The sequence below is a fragment of the Acomys minous genome (assembly GCF_964271855.1).
Source record: "Acomys minous genome assembly, chromosome: 14".
Classification (NCBI taxonomy): Eukaryota; Metazoa; Chordata; class Mammalia; order Rodentia; family Muridae; genus Acomys; species Acomys minous.
Window position 1 is genome coordinate 10935095 of NC_140496.1, and position 25134 is coordinate 10960228.

The 25134-nt window shown below is 49.4% G+C and overlaps 1 protein-coding gene across 3 annotated transcripts in view; it reads right to left on the minus strand.

Moving 5' to 3' along the window:
• PLCG2 (phospholipase C gamma 2) overlaps positions 1-25134 on the minus strand; it is a 135076-nt gene that overhangs the window by 36349 nt on the left and 73593 nt on the right. For all 3 annotated transcript variants that reach the window (XR_014774077.1, XM_084755245.1, XM_084755246.1), the window contains exons 8-20: positions 20450-20493; positions 19762-19834; positions 15939-16040; positions 14367-14485; positions 12345-12430; positions 10566-10686; positions 9306-9474; positions 7997-8101; positions 5667-5756; positions 5175-5350; positions 4877-5077; positions 2691-2810; positions 243-423 (exon numbers count right to left, since the gene is read on the minus strand). Coding sequence is in view for 2 of the 3 variants with exons in the window: in XM_084755245.1 (XP_084611371.1) it covers positions 243-423; positions 2691-2810; positions 4877-5077; positions 5175-5350; positions 5667-5756; positions 7997-8101; positions 9306-9474; positions 10566-10686; positions 12345-12430; positions 14367-14485; positions 15939-16040; positions 19762-19834; positions 20450-20493 (1587 nt within the window). In the remaining variant the exon portion in view is untranslated. The remainder of the gene's footprint in view (positions 1-242; positions 424-2690; positions 2811-4876; positions 5078-5174; positions 5351-5666; positions 5757-7996; positions 8102-9305; positions 9475-10565; positions 10687-12344; positions 12431-14366; positions 14486-15938; positions 16041-19761; positions 19835-20449; positions 20494-25134) is intronic.

Here is a 25134-nt window from a genome sequence, read left to right on the forward strand (position 1 = left end):
CCACCATCTGACACCAGCTGTGTTTATTTTCTAATGAACTGTCTGCCTCTCTCGATCTAGACTATGGTAGCATGAGGACAGAGTCTTTGTGTGCTGTGGCCAATTCTGCGTCCCCAGGACATCCTATACCAGATAGACAATATAGTATATATATACCTATAGGTATAGTAAATGTATACCTATTGTATATATACAATATAGTCTGTGAAGTGACTAACTTAATCTCAAGGGAGTCGACCTACCATATTGTATCGCTCCAGGAGCTCAGGGGTCACAGGGTAGCGAAGCCTCATCTTGCGATAGAGCGCGTGCTTCTCATAGTAGCTGACAAGCTCCACTAGGCTCTCAAAGTAGGCAGAGGTCCCCAGCACAAAGTGCCGGCCATCCCGGTTGATGCGACAGTGTTTCACCTTGCCCCTGGCCCTTAAGGGGGAGGACCGCAGAGGATTAACAAACAAGGATGCTAACAGCTACACCAATCAGCCACAACCTTGTACAACTGAAATAAGCAAAGGTTAGTCCTCCTATGGAACACAAGACACTGGGGTCATTTCAGCTCAGACATGAAAGAATCCATATATGATGCTCAACACCCAGGTCTTCTTTCAACTTGGTCGAGGTGCCATACTATGAACCACAAGCTAAACATGCTCGCCAGTATATTTTTAATAAAGTTTTATTGAAACATGCTGTGGCCATTGTCTCTTGATAAAGATGACAACAACAACAAAAATCTGATGGAAAATGGGAAAAGTTTGTAAATAGACATCAAAAGACATGCAGATGGCCAACTGGTAAGTGAAAAATGTTAAACATCACTGTAAAATGGAAATCCAAGCCACCGTGAGCCATTACCTCTCATAGGTCAGAATAGCTGGTATCAAAAAAATGTATCACACACCGTTGATTCCCCACATTCAGAGGCAGGCCAATCTCTGTTAGTTCCAGGCCATCCAAAGCTACATAGATAAGACTCTATCTCAAAAAATGATAGATAGATAGATAGATAGATAGATAGATAGATAGATAGATAGATAGATAATATAGACAGACAGAAGCCCCTGTCCTTGGAGCCCAGGGCAAGGCCATGTAAGGGGGCAGCAGTGTGCCTCAGGCATCCATCCTTTGGAGGATAGCCTGAACAGACAACACAGCACCTAACTCAGTCCTCAACTCCTCAGCTTGTAGCCACGCCTTAGCCCTTTGTATTTCAGCCAGGTCACTGACAGCATCGTCCTGGTTGCCAACACTACAACAGTGGGATCTCTGCCCCTGCCCAGGGTCTGGTACACACAGCATTCTGATGAATAAACACATCAGCTTCCTTCGAGGCTAAGCAGGCACCACTCAGAGTGTCATGAGGAAGAGAAAGCAAAGGGCAGAGATGCCAAAGAGACCCAGGGCCTGCCAGTTGACACCCCTGGGAACAGAGGTGCCACATGGGCACAGTAGTTTAGTCACAATGATCTCCAGGAGGTGTCTGAATAGGACCCTCAGTGTAGATGTGTTGGAGGGAAGAAAACCCCCAATGACAGAGGTGCAGGGTAACACAGTAACCAAGAGTAATATAAAGGGGGTCACTGAGGGGCAGCAGCAAACTGCACACCCGTGGCAGCTGTGCACATCTGGAAGCTACACTATAGGAACATGGACCCAACCTGCTACTCCACCCCAAACCACCCCCAATACGATCTTCAGAGTGAAACGGCTCAGTCTTACGCATCAGGCAGGCTGAGCCACGGACCTCCACAGGCCTCACCTGGCCCCCAGCCTCTTCTTGGAGCAGATGCTAGACGGAGCGGCACAGGCTGTGGGCGTGGCCTGAGCACCAAGGCTGTGTGGTGTTTGGCAGGGTCTCTTGACCTCCCTGTACTTCTATTTCCTCACTTTGAATAATTGGGCCAACCCACACAGGCCAGCCAGGGTCTGAGACACCGTTGTACAGGTACATAAGCTACTGCCATTGGCAGGACACCAAGAAAACCTGGAGTGAGGGAGGGGGACGCGTGATGACCAGGGTCCCAATACCAACCCTCTCAACCCACATTATCGGAGAGGCAGGAATGTGGTGCTGGGCTGAAATCTAGGCCATCTAAGAGACAAGAGGAGTAGGTGCTGTCGGAGGGAGCCCAGACCTAGGTTCCATTCCCAGCCCCCACCCCACACCCGCACCCGCACCGACCCTCACTGTGCCTCATTTCATGCTTTAGAAAATAAGGATAATGGGCTAGTGAGATGGTTTAGCAGGTAAAGCAAGCAAGCCTGGCGACCTGAGTTCAATCCCTGGAACCCCGTGGAAAGTGGACCTGAGAACCAACTCTGCAAAATGTCCTCTGAGTGTCACATGACGCGATGGAGCGTGTATGCCCACATACAGTGATAATAAAATGTTTGGAAAGAGAGAAAACAAAGACAGTAATCACACCTCCTAAATCCCAGGGTTGCTGCAAGTTAAAACAGAAGGACCACAATGAATATTAGAGAGAGACAGTGCCTAATACTTAGGATGCGCACAATTCTGTATTGTCCTCGCCATTGACAATGGGGTCAAGGACATGGAGAGGCATTTCTGCCTCCACTCAAAACTCCCTTCCCCTGGATTCGTTCATGTCCTTTCTATGCCCCCCTCTGGGAGGCACTTACCCTCACTACCCGACAGCACCCACCTACCTGAAGCCGGTGGTACCCACCTGAAGGTGATGGCATAGGAGTCGGCCCCCTCCCGCTTCCGGATGAGGAAGGCTCCGTCTCGGGGGATCCGCATCAACATGTCCTCGGCTTCCCCCCTGCTCAGCCTATCGTAGTACCACCTGTGTCCGGAAAAGGATAACAAGCTGGTGAGAGCCCTCCCAGACTGAGAAACACCATCATGCAGAGACACATGCAGGGCTGACCATGGAAACAGCCACGGACAGCGCTGGAACTTCCCTGACCATGTGCACCCCCAAAATCAGCAATTCTTGATGAATTCTTGTTTTATTTTACTGCAGCACTGAGGTCACACACACACCAGGCAAGCACCCTCCCACTGAGCTATAGCCTCAATATTTTGTTTCGTTTCTTTTGTTTCTTTGTTTTCCAAGACAAGGTTTCTCTGTGTAGCCCTGGCTGTCCTGGACTCACTTTGTAGGCCACACTGGCTTCGAACTCACAGCGATCCACCTGCCTCTGCCTCCCGAGTGCTGGGATTAAAGGTGTGCGCTACCAGGCCCGGCGTTTTGTTTCATTTTTGAGACAAGATCTTCCTAGGTTTTTTTCAGACATGCTATATAACCCTGGCTGGCCTTGAGCTTGCAATCTGCCTGCAGCTCAGCCTCCCAAGTAGGTGGGATTATAGGAATAAGAAAGGCAGCAATTTTTTATATATATATATATATATAAAGACCCCAGGAGTGGGCTGGAGAGATGGCTCAGTGGATAAGGGCGCTGCCTGCTCTTCCTGAGGTCCTGAGTTCAATTCCCAGCAACCACATGGCGGCTCACAACCATCTATGATGTGATCTGATGCCCTCTTCTGGCATGCAGGGTACATGCAGATAAAGCACTGAATGCATAATAATAAATAAAATCTTTAAAAGTTAAAAAAAAAAAAAGACCCCAGGAGTATGCGGAGGACGATGTGAGACTCAGGAGTCTGCCCAGCCCCAAAGGCTGGCAGAGCTACCACAGTGTGCCTCGGGATATCTGGGACAGGGAACAGGTAAGGTTCAGGAAGATGTTGGTTATAAAAGAAACAAAATAAGAAGCTTGGAAAGGCAACTAGCATGGAAATTCAGAAATGTTAATAATAATAAATGATGATGATGATGATGTCACTATAAATTATCCAGCTTCCTCCAAAGTAAAACAGTTTGCAGCCACCTGCGTAAAGACTGTCCTGGTGTTTCCGGAATGTGTTGACCTCTTTGCGAGGCATGGCCTGGAACTCTCTTTAGTGGATACGGAAACCAAAGGAGCACGCCCTTGTGGCTACTACTTGGCTTCCTTTGATCACATGAAGGAGCCTTGACAAGCACAGACAGCGCAGACCCAAACCAGCCTCTGAAATCAAAGCCCCAGAGCTCGGGGCACTGAAGAAGCTGAAAGGAGAAAGAAGCCATGGAGAGGAGAAGAGAGAAAGGGAAGCTGGAAGAAAAAAGAAAAAGCCCTGTGGCAGTGGCCAACATCTTTAATCCCAGCAGTCCGGAGGGAGGCAGAGGCAAGCGGATCTCTGAGTTTGAGGCCTGCCTGGCCTGCAAAGTGAGCTCCAGAACATCCAGGGCTACACAGAAAAACCCTGTCTCAAAAAAAAAAAAAAAAAAAAAAAAAAACTCTGTGGGAGCTGGAGAGTTAAGAGCACTAATGGCTCTTAGGATCCCAGGTACTGTTAGAAGCACCCACATGGTGGCTGGTAACTGCCTGTAATTCCAGTTCTAGGGGATCTGACACCTTCATCTGGCCTCTGTGGCCATTGTGTACATATAGTACACACATATACATATAGGCAAAACCACTCTTGTTCATAATTTTTTAACTTAAGAAAAAGAGTGCACGCTATTCTCAAAGAGGAGCTGAGTCCAGTTCCCAGGATCCATGTCAGACAACTCAAAATTGCCTATAACTCTAGCTCCAGGGAATACAGCTCCCTCTTCTGGCCTCCATGAGCACCTGCACTCACATGTACATAGCACACACAGTCAAAGAAAGAAAGAAAAGGAGGGAGGGGAGGGAGGAAAGAAAGAAAGAAAGGGAAAGAAAATATTTTAAAGAACAAACGAGAGAGAATGAGACAAAAGTCTGGCTGCTAGAAATAGGGTACAGGGTGGTCCGTAGGAATTCTAAGAACCCACAGGGTTCTTAGGTGAGTATCTGCCTCCCACCCAATCCTAGGACCTACGGCTTGGATTCATGTGGGTTGGGGTTGGGCACCGGGTCGGTGAGCCGCAGCTCAAACTCCGCACAGCGCAGGTGTGCCTCGCGGTAGTGCTCGATGAGGGCGTAGATGCTGTTGAACGTGAGGTTGTCGGTCAGGTAGTACTTCATGACCCCACCCTCCATGGTGGACCGGATTCGGCAGTGCTGCACCCGACCAGAACGCCTGTTGGGAATAGAGACGGTACATCATGAGAGCCAGGCAGGACAGCAGCCTGACCACACCACCTCCCACCCACCAGCCTCGGAGGAAAGGGCGTTACCAGAAGGAGAGTGTGTAGTCGTTGGGAAAGGTCTCGCTCTCCCGCACCAGGAAAGTACCGTCCTTGGCCCCCGTCTCAGCACAGTACTCTTGCAGCAGCTTCTCCGCACTGGTCCTCCTTTCCACCTTCTTATGGAACCATTTCTCCCCAAAATGCAGCTCCGTGGGAGGAGTGTCCTGAACCACAAGGAGTCAGAGGGCTTATGACAGGCAGCCGCTAGAGGGAACATACAGGGCAGGGGGCGGGTCCATCACCTCCCGCCAGGGAACGCTGGTCCTAGACAAAGGCCAGTCAGTCCCCCATAGGAAGCAGAAAAGAGCCTTGAATCTTACTGGTTAAACCCGAGGGCCAGCTAGCCAATCAGGAAGAGCTAGTTAAGCTTTGCTACTCAAAGCAATAGCTCCTTAGAGCCAAGGATGCTCAACCCAGGACAGCTACACTAAGTCTCCAGGTGGGGATTCTCCAAGCAAGGGTGGGCAGGTCTCCACCTACCTGGACCAGCTCCTCCTCCACTGTCTGTTCAATGTCATCACTGAAGGACAGCTTGGCGTCAGCAATGGCACAGTAGTGGCGAGTCCATTTCTAGAGAGCCAGGCTGGCATTAGTCTCCCCCAAGGTCTCAGGCCCTATTGACTCTGAGGAACCTGTGGTACATCACCCCAGCTGGCATTCACTGGGGACTGCCCCGTCCCAGTTTTAACATTTATAATGACTTTACAAGATCTGTTCTTCAAAACGTCTACTTCTGGATTCTTGGTATTTTTCAGGACTGCCTAAATGGGTGTGTCTAGAAGTAGATAAGGATGAAAATGGAATTTTGGCTGCATTGACAATCTGCAGCAGGTGATGCAACCTCATGAATAGCTTTTCCTAATTCACCTCAACTTTTTCCTCAGTACTGGAGATTGAACCTAGGGCTGTGTGTATGTTAGGCAAGAGCTCTGCAACTGAGCTACACCCCGAGCCTGTCACCTACTTTGTGAGCTTTTCTGGATCTTTTCAGCCAATTGGCCCGACAACATGGTCTGGCTTCACCAAAATGTTTTTAAAGTTATTGTATAGAATAGTGGATTTTGCCAGGTGTGGTGGTATTACGCCTTGAACCCCAGCACTCCAGAGGCAGAAGCAGGCAGATTTCCTGTGAGTTTGATGCCAGCCTGTGCTACACAGCAGAGACCTTGTCTCAAAACAAATTTTTAATGGATTCCATCGAGGCATTTTCACACATACATCACTATAGTTGACTGGATTCATCCCTCTGTTGCCCCTTCTATGGTCCCTCCCCCTGTTCTTCTCTCCTTCCCCACAAATAGGTCTCTTTGATTTTTACATCTCTCATATAGATGGCTCACCTACAAATTTAAATGCTTATAACTGCATGCATTTATGTGTAATAAATACATTATAAATAATGCATGTATTTGAAAGGTGTGTGTGTGTCACATGAGTGCAATGCCCATGGAGGCCAGAAGAGGGCATCAGGTTCCCCGGAGCTAGAACTGTGATGGTTGTGAGCCACCCAATGTGGATGCTGGGCACCAAACCCAAGGACTCTAAAAGAGCAGCAAATGCTATTAACCATTCGGTCATCTCTCCAGCTCCCAGATTCCCAAGTATTTCTAAAAAAAAAAATCTACCATCTACATATTAGATAAACCCTCAAAACACGTTTTTATCTCTTAACATCCCAGTCTCCAGAAGTAAATGCTATAATTTCCTTCTTAGAGGCTGAATCAGACTCCACTGCGTATATGTGACATTTTGTTACAATTTACTTTTTTAGACAATTTTATCTATTTTATGTTTATTTATAGGGTACTAGAACAGACCTTTGGATAAATTCAAATGAATATGAGTGCCAGGAGGTGTGGAAGAAGCAATAAAGCTTGAAAATTTTTACTCCACCACAAATAAGGAGGAGAAGATCTGAGGTGGAACACTGGAAGGCAACAGCAAGTTGCCTGCTAATATATGTGACAGGAAAAGGACATTAGTGAATGTTATAGTTTAAACCAAAGCCTGTTCCCACAAGGACGATATATTAAAGGGTTGCTTCTCAAAGGATAGGGCTTTGGGAAAGACTAGGTCACCGGGCACCCACTCCATGAATGGGTTAATCAATTCATTGATAAGTTTATAAGTGACTAGACTGTTGGGAGCTGGCCTGGCTGAAGGAGACGAGGCTATGTCTCTGAAGGGCTGACTTCTTATCTCTTACCCTCTCTGCTTCCTGTCCACCATGCTGAGAGCCACTTCGCTAGTCCTCACGGTTCCCTGTCAGGATGCTCTGCCTCACTCTGAACCAACACAGAAGCCACAGAGCCAGGTGGCCACGGACTGAACCCTCTGAGCTCCCGAGCCAAAAGGAACTCTCTTTCCCATAAGCAGTTTTCTCAAAAGGGCGCTTAGTCACTGTGACAGACATCTACCTAACACAGCGGGCAAGGGGTGGAGCAGAAATAAGATCTCAAGGAGCTGATGGTGTCACAACACTGTGGGTGTCCTGGTTGCTGCAGTTACAGCAGGTGCTCCTATTTGGGAAAGGTCTCTGCAAGGCCAAGGCAGAACAAGGGGTATGAGGCACTCAGCCATGGTGCATTGTGGAAGACTCATGAGTCTAGAATATACGACAATCTTCTGCCTTAGTCTATGTATAAGTACATATTACATTGAATATGAAATTATGTGAAAACATAATGCAACAAAAGGACAAGTCAGGTAGCTTCAAGTGAGGCAAAGGCAGGGAAAGTGCCAGACTTTACGACAAGAGCCTAGGACAGCTGAGAGTCAGCACCCACAGCTCTGGGGAGACCCAGGCCCACCTGGTCGATGGAGTCCCACATGTATAGCTCTCCCTGGGTCTTGCGCTCATCTTTCTTGTCCTCCACATTGACATCGACGTCACCTCGGGGGCCCAGCTTCTTATGCTAAAGGAGAGAAAGTTCGCATAGCCCTCCTCACTCAAGACCCAAGATCAGCGTCTTTGAACCAGCACAATTCACCCACCACCAGCCACCCGGAATGCACCTGCTCCCTCCCGCCTCAGAGCCTTTGATGGTTTAGCGCTCCCTATAATCTAAGCTCTGCGCACTTGGAGACCTCTCCTCCCTCAGAGGCGCTCTCCTTGCCACTCAGTCTAAAATCAGCCCATCCCTGCCTCTCTTCCAGCAAGAGTCCTGCTTCTGTTTCCTCGTTCTTTAGGAGGTTGGGCTTTTGAGGGGAGGTGGGACTGAGTGAAAGGGAAGAAATGTTACTGTCATTTGTAGGTTAATAAGTTTCAGTATTTCTCCGTCCAAGCTCCCATGTTCCTTTCCCCTTGGTAAATTCTAACTCCCACTTTCTGAGGGCCCTGTGGAAACCTCACTGAAAAATCCCTGTCCTGTAGACCTAAGTAAGATGTCAGGATCCTTGGGCCCTGAATCACTCTGGGAAGCAAAGCCCAAAGCTACCAGAACATTCTACCTCTTATGAGAAATATAAACTTGTGCGTGCTTTATTTCACTATTTATCTGGCCTTTTTATCCTAACAATACAAATATGCAAATGCTGATCCCCCCCCCACCGAGGATACATAAAATCATGCATCCCCTCCCTAGAACAAGAACACCAGCCCCAGCATCCCACTGTCACTCACACCCAGTTAAGCAGCTACCCACGGCCCACATAGTCTGGGAGCTCCCAAGGGCAGGAATGGGACCTGAGCCACTGGAAAGCCTCCTATAGTCACACAAGACTGACTCACAGAGAGAGGCCTGGTGAGGTTTTCCCCAAGAATGAATGACAACCACAAGTTACATTTGTTCCGCTTTAAGACAGAGTCTCACTATGCCAGCCAGGCTGGCTGGAACTCACAAATCTCCTGAGTTAGAATTGATACTATGAGCACATTGCTAAGCGTTCTGAGCATGCCCACCCATGCCTGCTCCCACTGAGGTAACTAGGTAAATAGGTTCTATACTACCACCTTTACCTGAGGGGCACAGGGGCACCCAGAGGCTAACCGATCAAGATCTTGGCAAGGTCAGAGAGGTGGTAAGGAAGGCAGGGCCTGGAGTCTGGCACTAGGCCTCTGACACCTGCCCTTGATGATGACAACCCTCTGGTAGACAGCAGAGCCACACACATACCTACCTTGATAATGATCTTCTCTCGAAGCTGGCTGGGAGAGGGCAGCTGGTCAGCGCTGGCCTCTGTGGGCTTCATCAACAGCAGGTCTCCTAGCACTTCCTTGAACACCTTGGCCATGTACCGCTGCTGCTCCACACTGCAGTGCTCCTCGATGGACAAGATCACGGGAAAGCTGCAGGCAGCAGAGGACAGAGTCAAGGAGGGGAGGGCAGGAAGCAGGAACCTTCCGTAATTGCCTATACTGGTCAGCAAACACCCATTTCTCAGGCACTGGGACAGAGCAGGCAACAGATCAGTAACTGAGACATCCGAAGGGTGATCCCAAACGAGCCCCCTTCTCTTCATAAATCCATTACAGCAGCATCTTTTTCATTGTGACAGGAAACTAAGTCTGAGTAGGTGCTGCACCATCTTTGGGAATACAGGGTCCCGCCGGGCTTCAGTGGCTGACGAAGGGAGGAATGTTCAAGAAGGGACTGAGGCTACATGGAGAGGGATATATGTAAGCCCTGTGAATGACTAAAAGGCTTCCTGACAAGTGATGCTTGAGGTATCACTGCCTCATCCCAGTCCCTGACGCAACTCAAGGAACTTAGGAAGCAATCGCCTCTGAAACACCCATGGTCCTGTTTATTGAATTCTGACCATCCGTGGCACTAAGCACTCAGCGGGCCTCATGCCATTTAGTCTCATGGTCCTGCGAGGTCCATACAACCATCACCATGGCTGTTAAGACGTGGAGATCATGGCAAAGAAGTACAAAGGCTGACCATTCACAGGGCTAACCTCAGACTAGAAGAAAGCATTTAGAACTCATGGGTTCCAGTCTAAAGAGATGGCTGGGCAGTGCAAGAGTTCATTATAATGCTTTTTCAGAGGACCTCAGTTCAGTTCCCAAGACCCACATCAGGCAGCTCACAGACACCTGTACCTCCAGCTGCAGGAGACCCAGTGCCTCTGGCCTACTCCACCACCTGCACTCACATGCACATACCCACACTAACACACATACATATAATTAAAATAATAAACACTATTTTTTAAGGGCCACTATCATTTCTTAAGGCCACAAGGGCCACTTGCCAGGAACTAGCCAGATGGAACCCAAGCTCCACAGGGCTTGGGAGAACTGGACAGTGTGTATATGCGTGTGTGTGTGTGTATGTGTGTGTGTGTGTGTGTGTGTGTGTGTGTGTGTGTGTGTATGTGTAGTCCTAGCATCTTCCCCCTTACAGACACACCTCCATGAAATCAGACACTAACCTGGAGGTAACAAAGGCGTGGTCTCGGATGGCCTGAACGACGTCATCAAACTTGATCTTGGTGGTCCGTGTCCAGCCGTGGTAGATTATGGGTCTTCCTTCAGGCCCATCCCAGCAGTCCACTGAGGGGAAAAGATAGGTCCTTAGCATCAGCCACCAGCAAGCACAGACACCGAGAGTAAACAGGTATACAGGGCATGTGGCTGGACTGAGACCATGAGGTTAGGCCCTGGTACCCACACCAACTCTGTTCCCAGGGCTGACCCGGGTTCACCTGCACATATGTAGTCGTATCTACATGCTTACAGAACACAGCACACTTCCCTGAGCAACTCCTTCCAGTGAGTCTTCCTTTAGCTGTTTGAGGCGCCCCTCTTTCGCCAGTGCAAACAGCATAGAACAATGAGACAGGTTTTTTTTAAGGTTTGGTAAATTATGGAAATAAATAAGTCTGCGGGGGATGTAAACAACCCAGAGGACACCGAAGCTCGTGGCTTCTGACTTCATTTTCGCACAGCTTCTTCCCAGAGAGAAAAGCATAAACCCAGGAGGCCCATGTGCAACTGCCACTGAAGTCGGGCACAGAATAAGCAGATGTGAAAACACTTGAGATGCACTTGGTAGTTTGGGCCGTTTTCTCAGCCACAGACAGACATGGCTATGGCTTAGGAAAGTCTCATCAGGCTTGGTTCCTGGGGTGGCAGGAGGCCAAGGAAGAGATTCTCGGGTCATTGAAGGCATGTCCTTGAAAGGGATTGGGTGGGTAGGCTGGAGAGATGGCTCAGAGGTTAAGAGCACTGTCTGCTCTTCCAGAGGCCCTGAGTTCAATTCCCAGCAACCACATGGTAGCTCACAACCATCTATAAAGAGATCTGGTGCCCTCTGATGGCCTGCAGGTGTACATGTATACATGTAGGCAGAACACTATGCATAATAAAGAAAGAAAGAAGGAGGAAGAGGAGAAGAGGAAGGAGAAGAAGAAGGAAAGAAGAAAGAAAGAAAGAAAGAAAGAAAGAAAGAAAGAAAGAAAGAAAGAAAGGGATTGTGGGACCCCAGCCTCTTCCTCTTTCTATCCGACTGTCTACCTTATGGTGGAAACATTTGCTCCACCATGTTTTCTTGTCACTGCCTTGTTAGAGTGATGGGATGCTAACCAGTTCAGGCATCTATGGTTAGCTAGCCTAGAGCTACAGGTTCACTGGGAGAGAATAAAAAGTGATTGAGGAAAACAACCGATGTCAACCTCTGGTGTTTATGCACACAGTAATGCACATACATGTGAACACATATATATACTCACACATGTGCATGCACACACACACACACACACACACACACGAGTCAAAAATATGGCTCTGCCACCTGCCTGGCCACAGACTGTACCTGACTGTCCCCTTCATGCTTTCAAGGGCTTACCTATACACATGTGGCTTTTAGGTGTGTTATGTGAACAGATATGTGTCTGTGCTCCTCTTAGCAGAAAGTGACCCTTGCTGCTGGCTCCATCTCCCACTTCCCACTTTCTAGGTGCACCAACCAATCGCCCAGCCAGATGTCACCTTGCTTGAATACAGTTATCTTCTAAGGGGAAAATCCTCAGTCACCTTCCTCCCTAGAGTTGTTCTGCACAAGGAATCCTCAGCCTGTCTCCCTCCCCATCTCCCACTGATACTGAAGTCTTTAACACACACACACAAGAGAGGGGGGGGGAACCAATGTGCAAATGCTGAGCTTCATAACCCTGGCTTATTGCATTTCTGGGCAAGGGCAGACCACTCACACTCGATGCAGCGGCAACCAGCGCGCAGGCAGCGGATATACGCTTCTGTGGAAGACTCACTCCGCAGCTGGTCCCCAGTGAGGTACCTGAGCAACAGAAGGAGGCAGTCATGGCGTTAGTCCTGTACACAGTTCATGCTTAGAGACCATCTGAGTCCAAGATCTTTTGATCTAGAAACACCCAAGATAAGGTCTGGGCCACACGCATGGCATCCCGAGGCCTTGGATTTGGAACTACCAGTAAGATGTGCACCATGGCTACCTAAACAATCCAAATGCAATGAAGACACTATGGTCCTTCTAGGAGACCTAGGCCGAGGGTGTCATGAGCAAAGAGGAAGCAGAGAGCAAGCCAATGACGTCCTGTAGCTGGCCACTGGGCTCTAGGGATCAACAGAAATGGGCCCTCGCTTTATCACTGAGGTCCAAGGCCAGCATAGACAGGCTGAACAACTCCTGGTAGAATTTATGGTGCCATAAACCTAGTCAACAAAACTGCCATAAAATTGTTGTTGTTTTTTTTTTAACACAGTAGTCATATTTCTGAGTCTGGCTTATTTCACTCAATATAATGATTTAGGACTCCATCCATTTTCTTGCAAATGTCATGACTTCATTTCCTCCACGGCTTTGCAAAATTCTATTGATATATGTGCTACATGTATATATGTGTGTGTATATATATTACATATGAATCACATTTTCTTTGTCCACTCTTCTGTTAGCACATTTATTGATTAGGCTATTTAGGAGTGCTTTCGGTGTTTTGAAAAACACAAATTGGTACAGCCTTGTTCTCTCTCCAAGCACCTTCCCTCTCAGTATGTTCCTTAGCTGTTTCTAGGGTTGGAGAATCCACTGTCCTAACATAGTAACTCGAGATGTACCACCTTTACACTCCCCTGGAGAAGATTTCATCTTCCCAGATACCCAGAGGATGACACACTGGGGGCCTTGCTCACGTCCCACCTCAAATAACAGTTGGGCTAAGTGTCCACCTACAGCACTCCGCCAGCTGGAAGTCAGAGATTTCACCCTCACCCTGAAAGGCTGACTAAACACTGATGCCATAAGGCAGTGTACTGACTCGCTCCCTTCATCCTCGCTACTCAGCCTAAGTATCCAAAGAAGTGGATGAGTGTCCACCTACAGCACTCCGCCAGCTGGAAGTCAGAGATTTCACCCTCACCCTGAAAGGCTGACTAAACACTGATGCCATAAGGCAGTGTACTGACTCGCTCCCTTCATCCTCGCTACTCAGCCTAAGTATCCAAAGAAGTGGATGAGAGCACGTCGCTCTCTGGTTGAAGTGGCCGGAGCCTCCCCGCTGCCCTCTCTGCGACTTACAAGCTTCTGTGTAGGCTGGCCCTCCATCCTGCTGCTACCTTCCCAGATTCTTCACCCCAGCCTTAGAAATGCCTCCCAGATGCTCACTCCCCAGGGCCTTAACATAGGCTGCTCTCAGCGGGAAGCTCTCCTCACCCTGCCACCATTCTGCCACCAGCTTGTGCCCGTAGCTGACAGTCAGTGGAAGCCTTCCTCTCTGCTCCCCACCCCTTCACAGCCTGCTCGGCGCAGGGCCAGCCTGGGCTCATCCACTCCCCACCCCTTCACAGCCGGCTTGGCGCAGGGCCAGCCTGGGCTTATCCACTCCCCACCCCTTCACAGCCGGCTCGGTGCAGGGCCAGCCTGGGCTCATCCACTCCCCACCCCTTCACAGCCTGCTCGGCGCAGGGCCAGCCTGGGCTCATCCACTCCCCACCCCTTCACAGCCGGCTCGGCGCAGGGCCAGCCTGGGCTCATCCACTCCCCACCCCTTCACAGCCGGCTCGGCGCAGGGCCAGCCTGGGCTCATCCACTCCCCACCCCTTCACAGCCTGCTCGGCGCAGGGCCAGCCTGGGCTCATCCACTCCCCACCCCTTCACAGCCTGCTCGGCGCAGGGCCAGCCTGGGCTCATCCACTCCCCACCCCTTCACAGCCTGCTCGGCGCAGGGCCAGCCTGGGCTCATCCAGACACTCACGTGTTGTGGGAAGAAGAGATCCAGTAATGGGACAAGGGGTTGTTCATGTCCTGCATGTCCACTACGTCGTACCTCTCATCCCAGATGCTGTTCTCACGGGAAAACAGGTACGTGAGGAACTGAAAGAGATGCCAATGTACAGTCATAGTGACACAGGAGGCATGGAATCTGCTTGGTTTTCAGCTGGCGCCCACGCAGCCAGGTGGCTCTGACACGCAGAACCTATAGATGATCCCCAGACATCAGTTTCCCGAAGCTTCTGTGGAAACGGCTCAGATCCCACCCATCCTTCTCGACAGATGCACTGTATGGACCTACCCCTCACTCCCCTTTTTAACATATACCCCAAAAAGTCTGCTGCTGCCAGAGCACCCACTGGCTGCCCACACAGAAGCTGTACGTCATACCAGTGATGAATCCTCCGTGAGCCCAACACTCAGTGTCAGAGACAGAACGTTACAGATAAGAGAGCATCAAAGGATGCTAGGGGCCCAGGAGCTCAGAGGCCTGTGGTCCCAGATACTCAGAACAATGAGGCAGGAGAATCAGAGTCAAGGCTCGTGTGGGCTGCAGTGAGTTCAAATCTAGCCTGGGCAAATTACTGAGAGCCTACCTCAAAGCAAAAAAAAAAAAAAAAAAAAAAAAAAAAGAGTGCTGGGGATTCATAGCTTTGGGGTTCAAAAATGAGTGGTACCGAACATAAAAGAGGAGACAGAGCTTCCTAGCCCAACTCCTGGCACCTTTAAAAAACAAATAAGAAAAGAGAAGAGGGCTGGAGAGATATCCTCATGGCTAAAGACAGGCATGAGGGCCTGAGTTTGAACCCCAGGACCCACGTGGCGGCGCACGCTACAGTCCTGTGTCCCTCCATTGAGGTGTGAAGTGGAGATGGGGCAACATCCCAGAAGCTCCGTGGTCAGTGAGCTTGGCGTCTACAGCAGCCATGAAGAGACACAGCTTCAACTAAGGTGGCAGACCAGAGCCAACACCCAAAGCTGTCCTCCGACACATGGAGAGGTGGGGGTGACGAGACAAAATAAACAGTAAAAAAAAAAAAAAAAGGTTCCAGGGTATGGGTCTGTGGCAGAGCACCTGCCTAGCATGCCACAGGCCCTGGGTTCGGGTCTTACTCCTGAAAAAAAAAAACAAAGAGGCTGAAAAAGGGCCCAGGAATGTTCCCCTCTACCCACTCCTGGCATTTAAAAGAAATAATAAATCAGGAACACTGACTGGCTCAGAGGTACATTTTACCACCAGAAACGGCCCCACTAGGAAGGTGATAACCCAATTCCTTCTGTCTCTCCCCTGCCACCTGTACAAGGTCAAGTGTCATTTAGAAATGGCTTGCATGCCAATCCAGCGTTTGTTCTGTTCCGTTGGTTTCTCCCTGGTGGCAAGCGCCCTCTAGTGGTGAAATCGATAATTCCACCCAGGTGAGACCCAGGAAAATGAAATCCTTTGCTCTGGGAAAACCACTCCCTATGGAGTTTGTCCCAGAACACCTGACAGTGACACCTTCTGAGGGGAAGGGACAGAGGGTCCTGTTCATGCGACAATCCCCAGCCCACTTACCTCGTCCACAAACAAGAAGGGCTCTGCGGTTTCCCTCATCGTGTCGTCAATAAACTTGGTCATCCGCTCCCGGACTTTGTTCAGATCCTGTGCCCATAGCTCCTTAAATAGGACAAAGACAACACAAAATCACCAAAGAGGACAGGCAAAGTCCTTCTCGGGACCTAGTCAAGGTGATCAAAGGCCGAACCATCATCCAATTTCTGCTTGCCATCTAGGCCCACACACCAAGGGCCCCATCCCAGCATGGCCTTTGCCAGGGATGAGCAAACACCTTCTGCGTGGGTCACACACAGTGTCACCTGCTGTCATCACGTGACAGCCACACAGACCAAATACAAGAAAATGAACACAGCTGCATCCCAACAAAGTTTTCTCTATAAAAGTAAAGGGAGGGCAGACCATGGTCATTCTCAAGGCTTTAGATCATCAGGCAGCAGTATATGCAGTAGCCACGGGGCATGATGGACTATGCCAGTGCTGTGGTTTGATCATGACACACACCCCACAGGCGCGCGTGTTTGAACACCTGGGTTCCTGGGTTGTGGTGTTGTCTGGGAAGGCTGTGGAACCTTCCGGAGATGAGAGGCTTGTTACGGGAAGTAGGTCACTGAGGGAGGGGCTTGAGGTTTAATTGCCCAGCCCCATTTCCTGTTCTCTTGCTTCCTGACTACCGAGGCCATGTGACCATCTTCCTGCCCCTGCGCTACACTGCTCCCACCTGCTACCACCTCTTCACAAATATGGTAGACGATAGCCCTGCTAACTTTAAGCCAGGAAAAAAGAAAAGCCTCTCCCTTCTGGAATTGCTTCTTCTAAGTCACAGCAATGAGAAAAGTAAACTCTACAGCCAGCCTACTGGCGTGTCTCCTTGGCTCAGCCAAGGTGACGAGTTACATGTCTTTTTTGTTCCTCCTCATCCATGAAAGGGGGTTAACAATAGCTATGTGCTGCGCAGGTTTGGGGGTGGGACCATATGGAGTCATTTGGGTGCTTAGTGCAGTACCCTTTACCACAAGAAGCCTCCAGCAGTTGGTGGTAGCTTATTCAAACAGCTCCATCCCATATGGTCCTCAATGCTGGGTGATGGTGACACATGCCTTTAATCCCAGCACTCGGGAGGCAAAGGCAGATGGATCGCTATGAGTTCGAGGCCAGCCTGGTCTACAAAGTGGGTCCAGGACAGCCAAGGCTACAGAGAGAAACCCTGTCTCAAAAAACCAAAAGAAAAAAAAAAACCTTATGGTCTTGTAGCTCACCCCACCCTGCAAGTCACATAATGTCACTGTCACATCGAGAGGAGGACACACAGGCTCAGGACTCTCGCAACTGGATCCCAGGTCTCCAGAGCTCCTAAGCAGCAGAATCAGATTCCAAGTCATTCAGCTTGGGGAAAGGGACCTCGGTGGCTACCATACATGCCACCTCCTCCCGGGGTCAGCCATGCCAGTATCACCCAGACAGAGAACTCCAGTCCCTCTAGCAGACTCAGCACAACACCAGACATTCCAAACATATTTCCTTTATTTAAAAAATAAAAAAATTTAAAAATTAAAAAAAAAAAAAGAGCCCATAGCATCCATTGGCTTGTTTTCCTCTCCACATTCTGAAAACCCCCAAATATCCACAGGCAACAAGATGAAAGATGCCACACAGCCCCAATGCTGGCCAGGGCCTTCTGGGTTTCAGACATTCTACCGCATCTCTCCTTGTGTCTGACACAAGTGTGTGACTGGGTAGGATGGGACAGGGGAGATGTCAGGAAGCCCAAAGACAGACTGAAACGGGGTGATGAGAGCCCACCTCAGGAGCACAGGACTAACAAGTCTCCCCGAATCACAGACACCAAAACAGCCAGCAAGCTGTGGGTTCCCCTGAACGAGGAGGTGTTCAAAGCAGGGACCGTGGGGTAGAGTGCTAGCCCTGGGTTTGGTCCTTAGCGGACGGGGGGGGGGGGGAGGGGGGTGGGGGGGGGCGAGGAACACATGGACTGCTACAAGTAACTCCAAGTATGGGATGCTTGGTGCAAACAGCTTGGCTGGCCTGAGTGTATCAAAGAGGCCGGGCAGTCCTCCTCTCCTTCCCCTGCAAAGCACACACTTTTATCTAAAAATGCAGGCATTTGATAATAGAACTGGGGGGCTGCTCTAGCTGACAGAGACCAGGATCTTCCTAAAGAAGTCGAGAATGCCTAGATGCTAGAGGTTCAAAAGCATCTATGGGATGGTAAGGTGGCCCGAGGGTAAAGGTACCTGCCCCGGAGCCCAGCACCCTAAAACTTGATCCCTGGGACCCTCATGGTAGGAGGAGAGCTTCCAGCAGCCCCAGCAAGCTGTCCTTAGACCTCCATGTGCAGACTGAGCCCAACAGAATTCACTGTCCACTACGTTTAGCATCTTCAAGTCTTAAGGATTCAGGCTAAGCAAGCAAAACTTCTCATCCCCTGCGTTCAGTATCCCATGCTGACAGGTGTGGTACTTAGGACAGACATCAAAGCCCTCACTCGCCCGCCCAGCACACCAAGCCAGCAGCTGCCACTGCCCAACCTTAGGGATGCTGCCCTCACAGTAAATGTACCTCTCTGATCATTAGCATCTATGCAGTCAATAAAACCCAAGCACAGAACAAAGTATGAAAGCATGGGACTGTCACATCAGTTATTCAGGGAACTGAGCCAGGAGAACTGCTAGTTCAAGGCCAGCCTGGGCTACAGAGGGCGTTCAAGGCCATCTTGAACAACTTAGTAAAACATGTCTCAAAAAAACATGAATCATATGGGACCATTTACCGGCATCTGCCCTCCAGACACCGGCGTGGTAGCCAAGAATGTACACACACACACACACACACACACACACACACACACACACACACACACACACACTGGGATGACCTCACACCATCAGATAATGACATCCCAACAGGAAACTCCTGTGACCTTTGCCCCCTCACTGGAGCCAGCAGGTAGATACCATCTGGGGAGACTTACGTCTCATCCCCCAAGAGGACCAGCAGGTTTGGTCAGTCTAGTTACTTCCTCCCATCCAGATAGGATGGCCTCCCAGGAAGACACTCCTGGGGTGGCCTCAGGGGAGGTGCTGACACCAGTCAGGTAAGGAGCAGCTGCATGCGCTGGCAGAGTCCCCTTCCATTGCTTGCTCACTGGAAGTGGCGACAGGATTCGGTGGACCATGGTCTGCTTCGCCATTTGTGTCCTCTTGACCCTCCTTCGGCTCTCTTACTGCTCTAAGCTAAAACGTCACGGGTTCCCCGAGGCTGAAGCAGCCAGCCGTGGGGCCTGCGTGTCTGTACTGGATCCTCTGTGTAGATGTTACGGCTGTTAGCTTGGTGGTTTGGGGGGGGGGGGACTCCTAACAGTGGGAGCGGGTGTCTCTGACTCTTCTGCTTACTCTCGGCAGTCCTTTCCTCCTATTGGGCTGCCTTGTCCAGCCTCCACATGTGGCCTTTGCCTTGTCCTATTGTATCTTGTCTTTTCCTGTTTAGCGGCCATCTCTTGGAGGCCTGCTCTTTTCTGAAGAAATAATGGGTAGATCTGGGAGGGGGAGGAGGGGCAGGGAGCTAGGAGGAATGAAGGGAGGGGAATCCGTGGTTAGAATGTATTGTATGAGAGAAGAATCTATTTTCAATTTTAAAAGAGGAGTAGAAAGAGAGAGGCAAAGGAGACTGGGAATTTGGGGAGGCCCAGTGGCGATGGACAGTCTGAGGCCCCATCCCACCTCAGGGAGACCACAGCTGCTCTGTGACAGCAGGTGTCCAGAGGAGCGCACTGGGTCCCGGACACCCCATCTTGCAATCTTCTCACCTGCTGTTCATGTAAAAGAAACCTCTGGAAGTCCTGCAGGTAGACGGCAGAGGCATCAGGGCGGTCTGTGTTCCTGCCCTCGGAGAAAGAGACACAGGGTGGTTAGAGACGGCGTTAGCTAGAAGAGGTCCGCCTCCACCCTGACCGCCAGCCCCCCTGTGCCGAGCACACCACTGACCTTCGCAATTGAGATTAAAAGGCTCAAAGAGGAGGACCCAATGAGAGTCTTAGAGGTCCTGGGCAGCATTCAGGAGGTATAGGGGGTCTAAGGAGCACAGCAAAGAGTGTGGAACCCACAGACAGATGGATGGAACCAAAAGCTGGGAGCAGCAGGAAATGGGGGTGAAGGAGTGGGAAGGGACAGACCCGGAAGAGAAAGGGAGGAAATGGGGAGGAGAGGAGAGAGGAAGGAGGGGGAAGCAAGGAGAAAGGAGAAACCTATTGGCTTGTCACAGCCTCCGGAGCTTAGGAAGAAGCCTGAGTTCTCTACAGAAACTTCTAGACCTTCCTCATAACACTCCACGTCCTGTGGATGCTGTTCACTCGCCCATGCTATGCTATAAGCCTGGGGTCAGTAACTGCACACAGTACTCCACCACACCACCAGCCCGCCCCCACCAGGGGCCAGCCAGCTACAAAGACGGACACAGAGGCCCTGAATAGCAGTGATGCATCAGAGGTGTCTCACCCTAGGATGAACACGGAGGAGTCTTTTTTGAATTCGTCAAGTATCTGAAATGAGAAGCAGGCAGAAAATAAGAGCATCAAATAAGCCAGCTCACACCAGTGAGACTTTTGTTTCTGAGTTAACAGTGGGCTGGAGAGATGGTTCGGCAGTTAGGAGCATTTGTGGCTCTTGCAGAGGACCCAGGCTCAGCTCCCAGAATCCACGTGGCAGCTCATAGCCATCTGAAACTCCAGTTCCAGGGAATCCAACACCCTCTTCTGACATCCATGGGTACCAGGCACACACATGGTACACACAGGCAAAATACTCATGCATATAAAATAAAATAAATCTAAATAATAATGATAATAATAATAATAATAATAATAATAATAGAAAATTAGTTTTTAAAAAATTACCAAAGCAAGTGTCCAGGTTAGTTTTTTGCCATCTTGACACAAGCTAGTGTCTTTTGGGAAGAAGACCTCAGTCGAGAAAATGCCCATAGGCAACTCTGTAGTGGATTTTCTTGATTAACAATTAATTAAGCGAGCCCAGCCCACTGAGAGTGGTGACACCCCTGAGCAGGTTATCCAGAGCATACTGAGCAAGCCAGTTAGCAGCATCCTCCATGGCCTCTGCATCAGCTCCTGCCTCCAGGTTCCTGTCCTGCTTGAGTTCCTGTCCTGACTTCCCTCAGTGACAGGAGTGTGGCCTGGGAGTTATGAGCTGAGTTAGCCTTTTCCTCCCCGATTTGGATTTGGTCATGGTGTTTATCACAGGAATAGAAATGTTACTAAGACAGCCTGGATGGTTCAGCAAGGCCAAACCACAAGTGTGAGACAGTGCCTAAACTGATCCAGCGACAGAAATCACAGCATCTCAATAGACACAGAGGACAGAAAAATACTTATCAGTGTGGAGTGTGGTGGTGCCCACCTATGATCCCAGCACTGGGGAGGCTAAGGCAGGAGAGGACGATTGCCAATTCAAGACTAACTCAGACTACACAGGGAGACCTTGTCTCCAAAAAATAAAGGCTGGACCCAAGAAGCTGGTCACAGGTAATGTCACTTGCCACCAAGCCCAACAACCTGAGTGTGTTTCCCGGGGCCCACAGGGTGGAAGAGACAACTGACTCTCACAGTTGTCCTCTGATCTCGACAATCATCCCATGGCACACACAAATAAGTAAGTAAATGCCGTTTAAGGTGTTTTTTTTTTTAACAAAGGCTAGAGATACAACTTAGGGTAGAATGCTTGTTTACCTGGGTTTGATCCCTAGCACCACACATACAGAATGCACACACACACACACATCACAAACTCCTTACACACCACACATACTACACATACCACATATGCACACATACACCACACATATACATACCACACACACACTACTAAAAGAACACACAACACATACACATCACACACATACACCATATAGATACATACACACAATACACACCACACATACATATAACAAACATAACACATATACACCGCATACATACACATTATACACAAACATACCACATACATGCACATCACACATATACACATCACACACATACACACACCACACACACACATGCACACCACACACAGATAAATCACACACACATGCATACTACACCACATACACAACACACACAATACATACACACCACATATACACCACACACACATACACACCACACCACACACAATACATACAAACACATACATACCGTATACATACATACACACACACACACACACACACACACACACACACACACACACACACACACTCCACTAGAACCACCCTGCTTCCCAAGACTTGAATCCAAATCATCCGCACACGCTCATGTTTCGAAGACTTGTTTCCCGGCTAGTGGAGCAATCTTAGAAGGCCATGGAATCTCTTGGAAGCAGGCTTGGCTCCTAGAAGGTCACTGGGAACCTGTTTCCAGCCTTGCTACCTCTGCTTCCTGGCCACTATGACATGTGGTGCTGTTGTTACATGCATTCGCCTCCATGAGCACCACCAAGCCACCCTCACCCCCACCCTCAGCCCCACCCTCACCCCAACAGTGGACTGAAACCATGAGCTAAAAATTCATCTTTCCTCCCTGGAAAGTTCTTCTGTCTGGTCCCAGCAACAGGTGGCAACTTACGCACTGCTATGCTCATTGCTGTGTTCCAGACCTTTAAGTATTTCACAAACGGCCCTTTGACTGCTGAGTTTTCAGAGCAGAAAAGGAATGCAGGGCAGTGTCAGCTCTTCCCGCCTGGCCTCTGAAATGCCAACTACAAGTGCGATGAGGAGCTGAGAGCACTTCCCTCCCAGCCTCCATCTGCACCAGATCACTGGCTGAGCACTGTGCGTGCATACACACGTATATGCATGCACACAGACTCGAATATGTGCACATAAATGTATATGCATACACACTCATATGCACACATGTATACCTACACACATTTGTGCGCACATGTGCATACACACAGACAGGTTGGATCGGGATGAGGCCAAGGAGCAGCAACAAAGAGCTGTTCTGTGACAGGATTCGTGAGTGAAGTAACACAACGGCCAAGAATTTGCCTCCCAAACATACAAGAAAGAGATGCTTGGCTGGGTGTGGTGGTGTGCATCTGTGGTGGTCCAGGTGTGTAATGCCTGCTCTGGGGCAGCTGGGACAGAGGACCTTAGCTTTAAGGCCAGCCTGGGCTACATGGTAAGACTATGCCTCAAAAGACAAAGAGGTGGAGGAGAGAAGGAGGGAGGAAGGGAAGAAGAGTGAGGATGGAGAGCCAGGTGTGGTGGCGCACGCCTGTCATCTCAGCACTTGACAGTCAGAGGCAGGTGGATCTCTGTAAGTTCCAGGACAACCTGATCTACAAAATGAGTCCAAGACAGCCAAGGCTCTCTCAATAAAACCAAAAAAAAAAAAAAAAAAAAAAAAGAATGAAGATGGAGGAAGGGGCACAAATGACGTCACAAAGCCCTAAGTTGGCAGCTACTAATGCCTCCTGCTGGGTACATGGGGCTCATTGTATGTTTGTTATTGTTTTCACATTTATTTGTGTGTGCACCGGTGCGTGTGCACACACAGAGGTCAGAGGACAACAAGCAGGACTCAATTCACTCCTTCTACTATGTGGGTCACAGGACTCAAACTCAGGCTGTCAGGCTTGGCAGCAAGCCTCTTTTTACCCACTGAGCCCTCTCACTGGCCCGCGAAATTGTTTTTGCCACAAATGTTTTAAGAGTTAACAGGAGGCGTTTGTGGCTGGGCATCAAAGTCAGTTGGGAAATGTGAAATCCAAGTTAGAGCTTACCATGGGCCATACAGCCTCCAGCAAGGCACCCTGATGAGCTTTGGTTTTTTTCCAACTAACCTTTCATAGGGCTCCAAGAAAACTTAAACTTAAAACGTGAAGTACTCAGCACTGTGCCTATCATGTGGCCACCCAAGAAATGACAGATGACTGTCATCTATGCTCATGTGACTATTACCCAGCTAGATGCAGTATTTTTATGTATTTTTCCTGCTACTGCTCAACCTTCAAATATGTCAACTCCTGAGGGCTGCAATGCAGGCAGGTGGTTAGACACAAGGAAAAACTGGCAACTAAAAGTCAGAAACCTTTTGGCTATAGATAAGCAAGTACCCATGAACTAGATTCAGATGTGAGGATCAGAGGTCACCAATAACAACTCCATAGACCCTGGAAATGCAACACCCTGTCCCATCCCATCCCAGGAGCTCAGGGGCCAGAACAATCTGCTAGCAGTTGCAGGAGGCATTGACATGTACAGGGCGGTTTGACAAGCCAGTGAAAACCATCAGGGGAGGTTGGGATGGTATTATTCAAACTCTAAAGTCACGGAGTTACAAAATGCAGCAGCCAGTTGGGGCGTTCCACCAATCAATGGTGGCGATTATAGCTCCCAGCTCAGAGCTTCTCTTCCTGTGAATATAAGTTGGGGAGACTGCTGGGCAGTGCTGGGGAGGAGATAGCACCGTTCACTTCCTTCCACGGGGTGTCACAGGGAACTGTGGGCCCAGAAATGGACAAATCCCAATATGGGTGGGTAGGTGGGTGGTTTTAAGAAGCCAAAAATCTTCAGGGAGTGGGTGCTACGTGACTTTTTTTTTTTTAATGTGCATTGGTGTTTTGCCCTGCAAGTATGTCTGTGTGAGGGTGTCAGAACTTGGAGTTACAGACAGTTATGAGCTGTCTTAGAAATCTGCCACGCATTAAATTGAAGAGTTTTTGGAGTAATGGTGTTGGCAGAGGAGATTTCAGGACAGCCTAGTATGAACTGTGTCATACGGTTCTTAGTGATCACTCTTATGCAGCTGCATAATGAAAAGGAGCAAGCTGAGCAAGGAAAAACACAAAATGTACAGTTTGAGGAGAAAGGGGGCACCAGGAAGTTGTAATAGGGCCTAAGTTTTGTGTTCAAGGAGATAAAAATTTTAAAGCCTCATGCTAAACGGAAAAAAGGGAGTGGTGACCTCAGGACAAGACCCCGCCCACCTAAGCTTCCAACTTGTGAAAAGGAACTAAAGAAAGGCTTAAACAGTGAAGGAAACCTTAACAACAGAACCTGGGGTGGTTGTAGTGGAATGAGGGGGGCCATGTTCCAGCCCCCATCAAGCAGTGGAACTTGGCAGCTTTGGGGCACGTGGCTCTGGCTTTAGAGTGAAAGA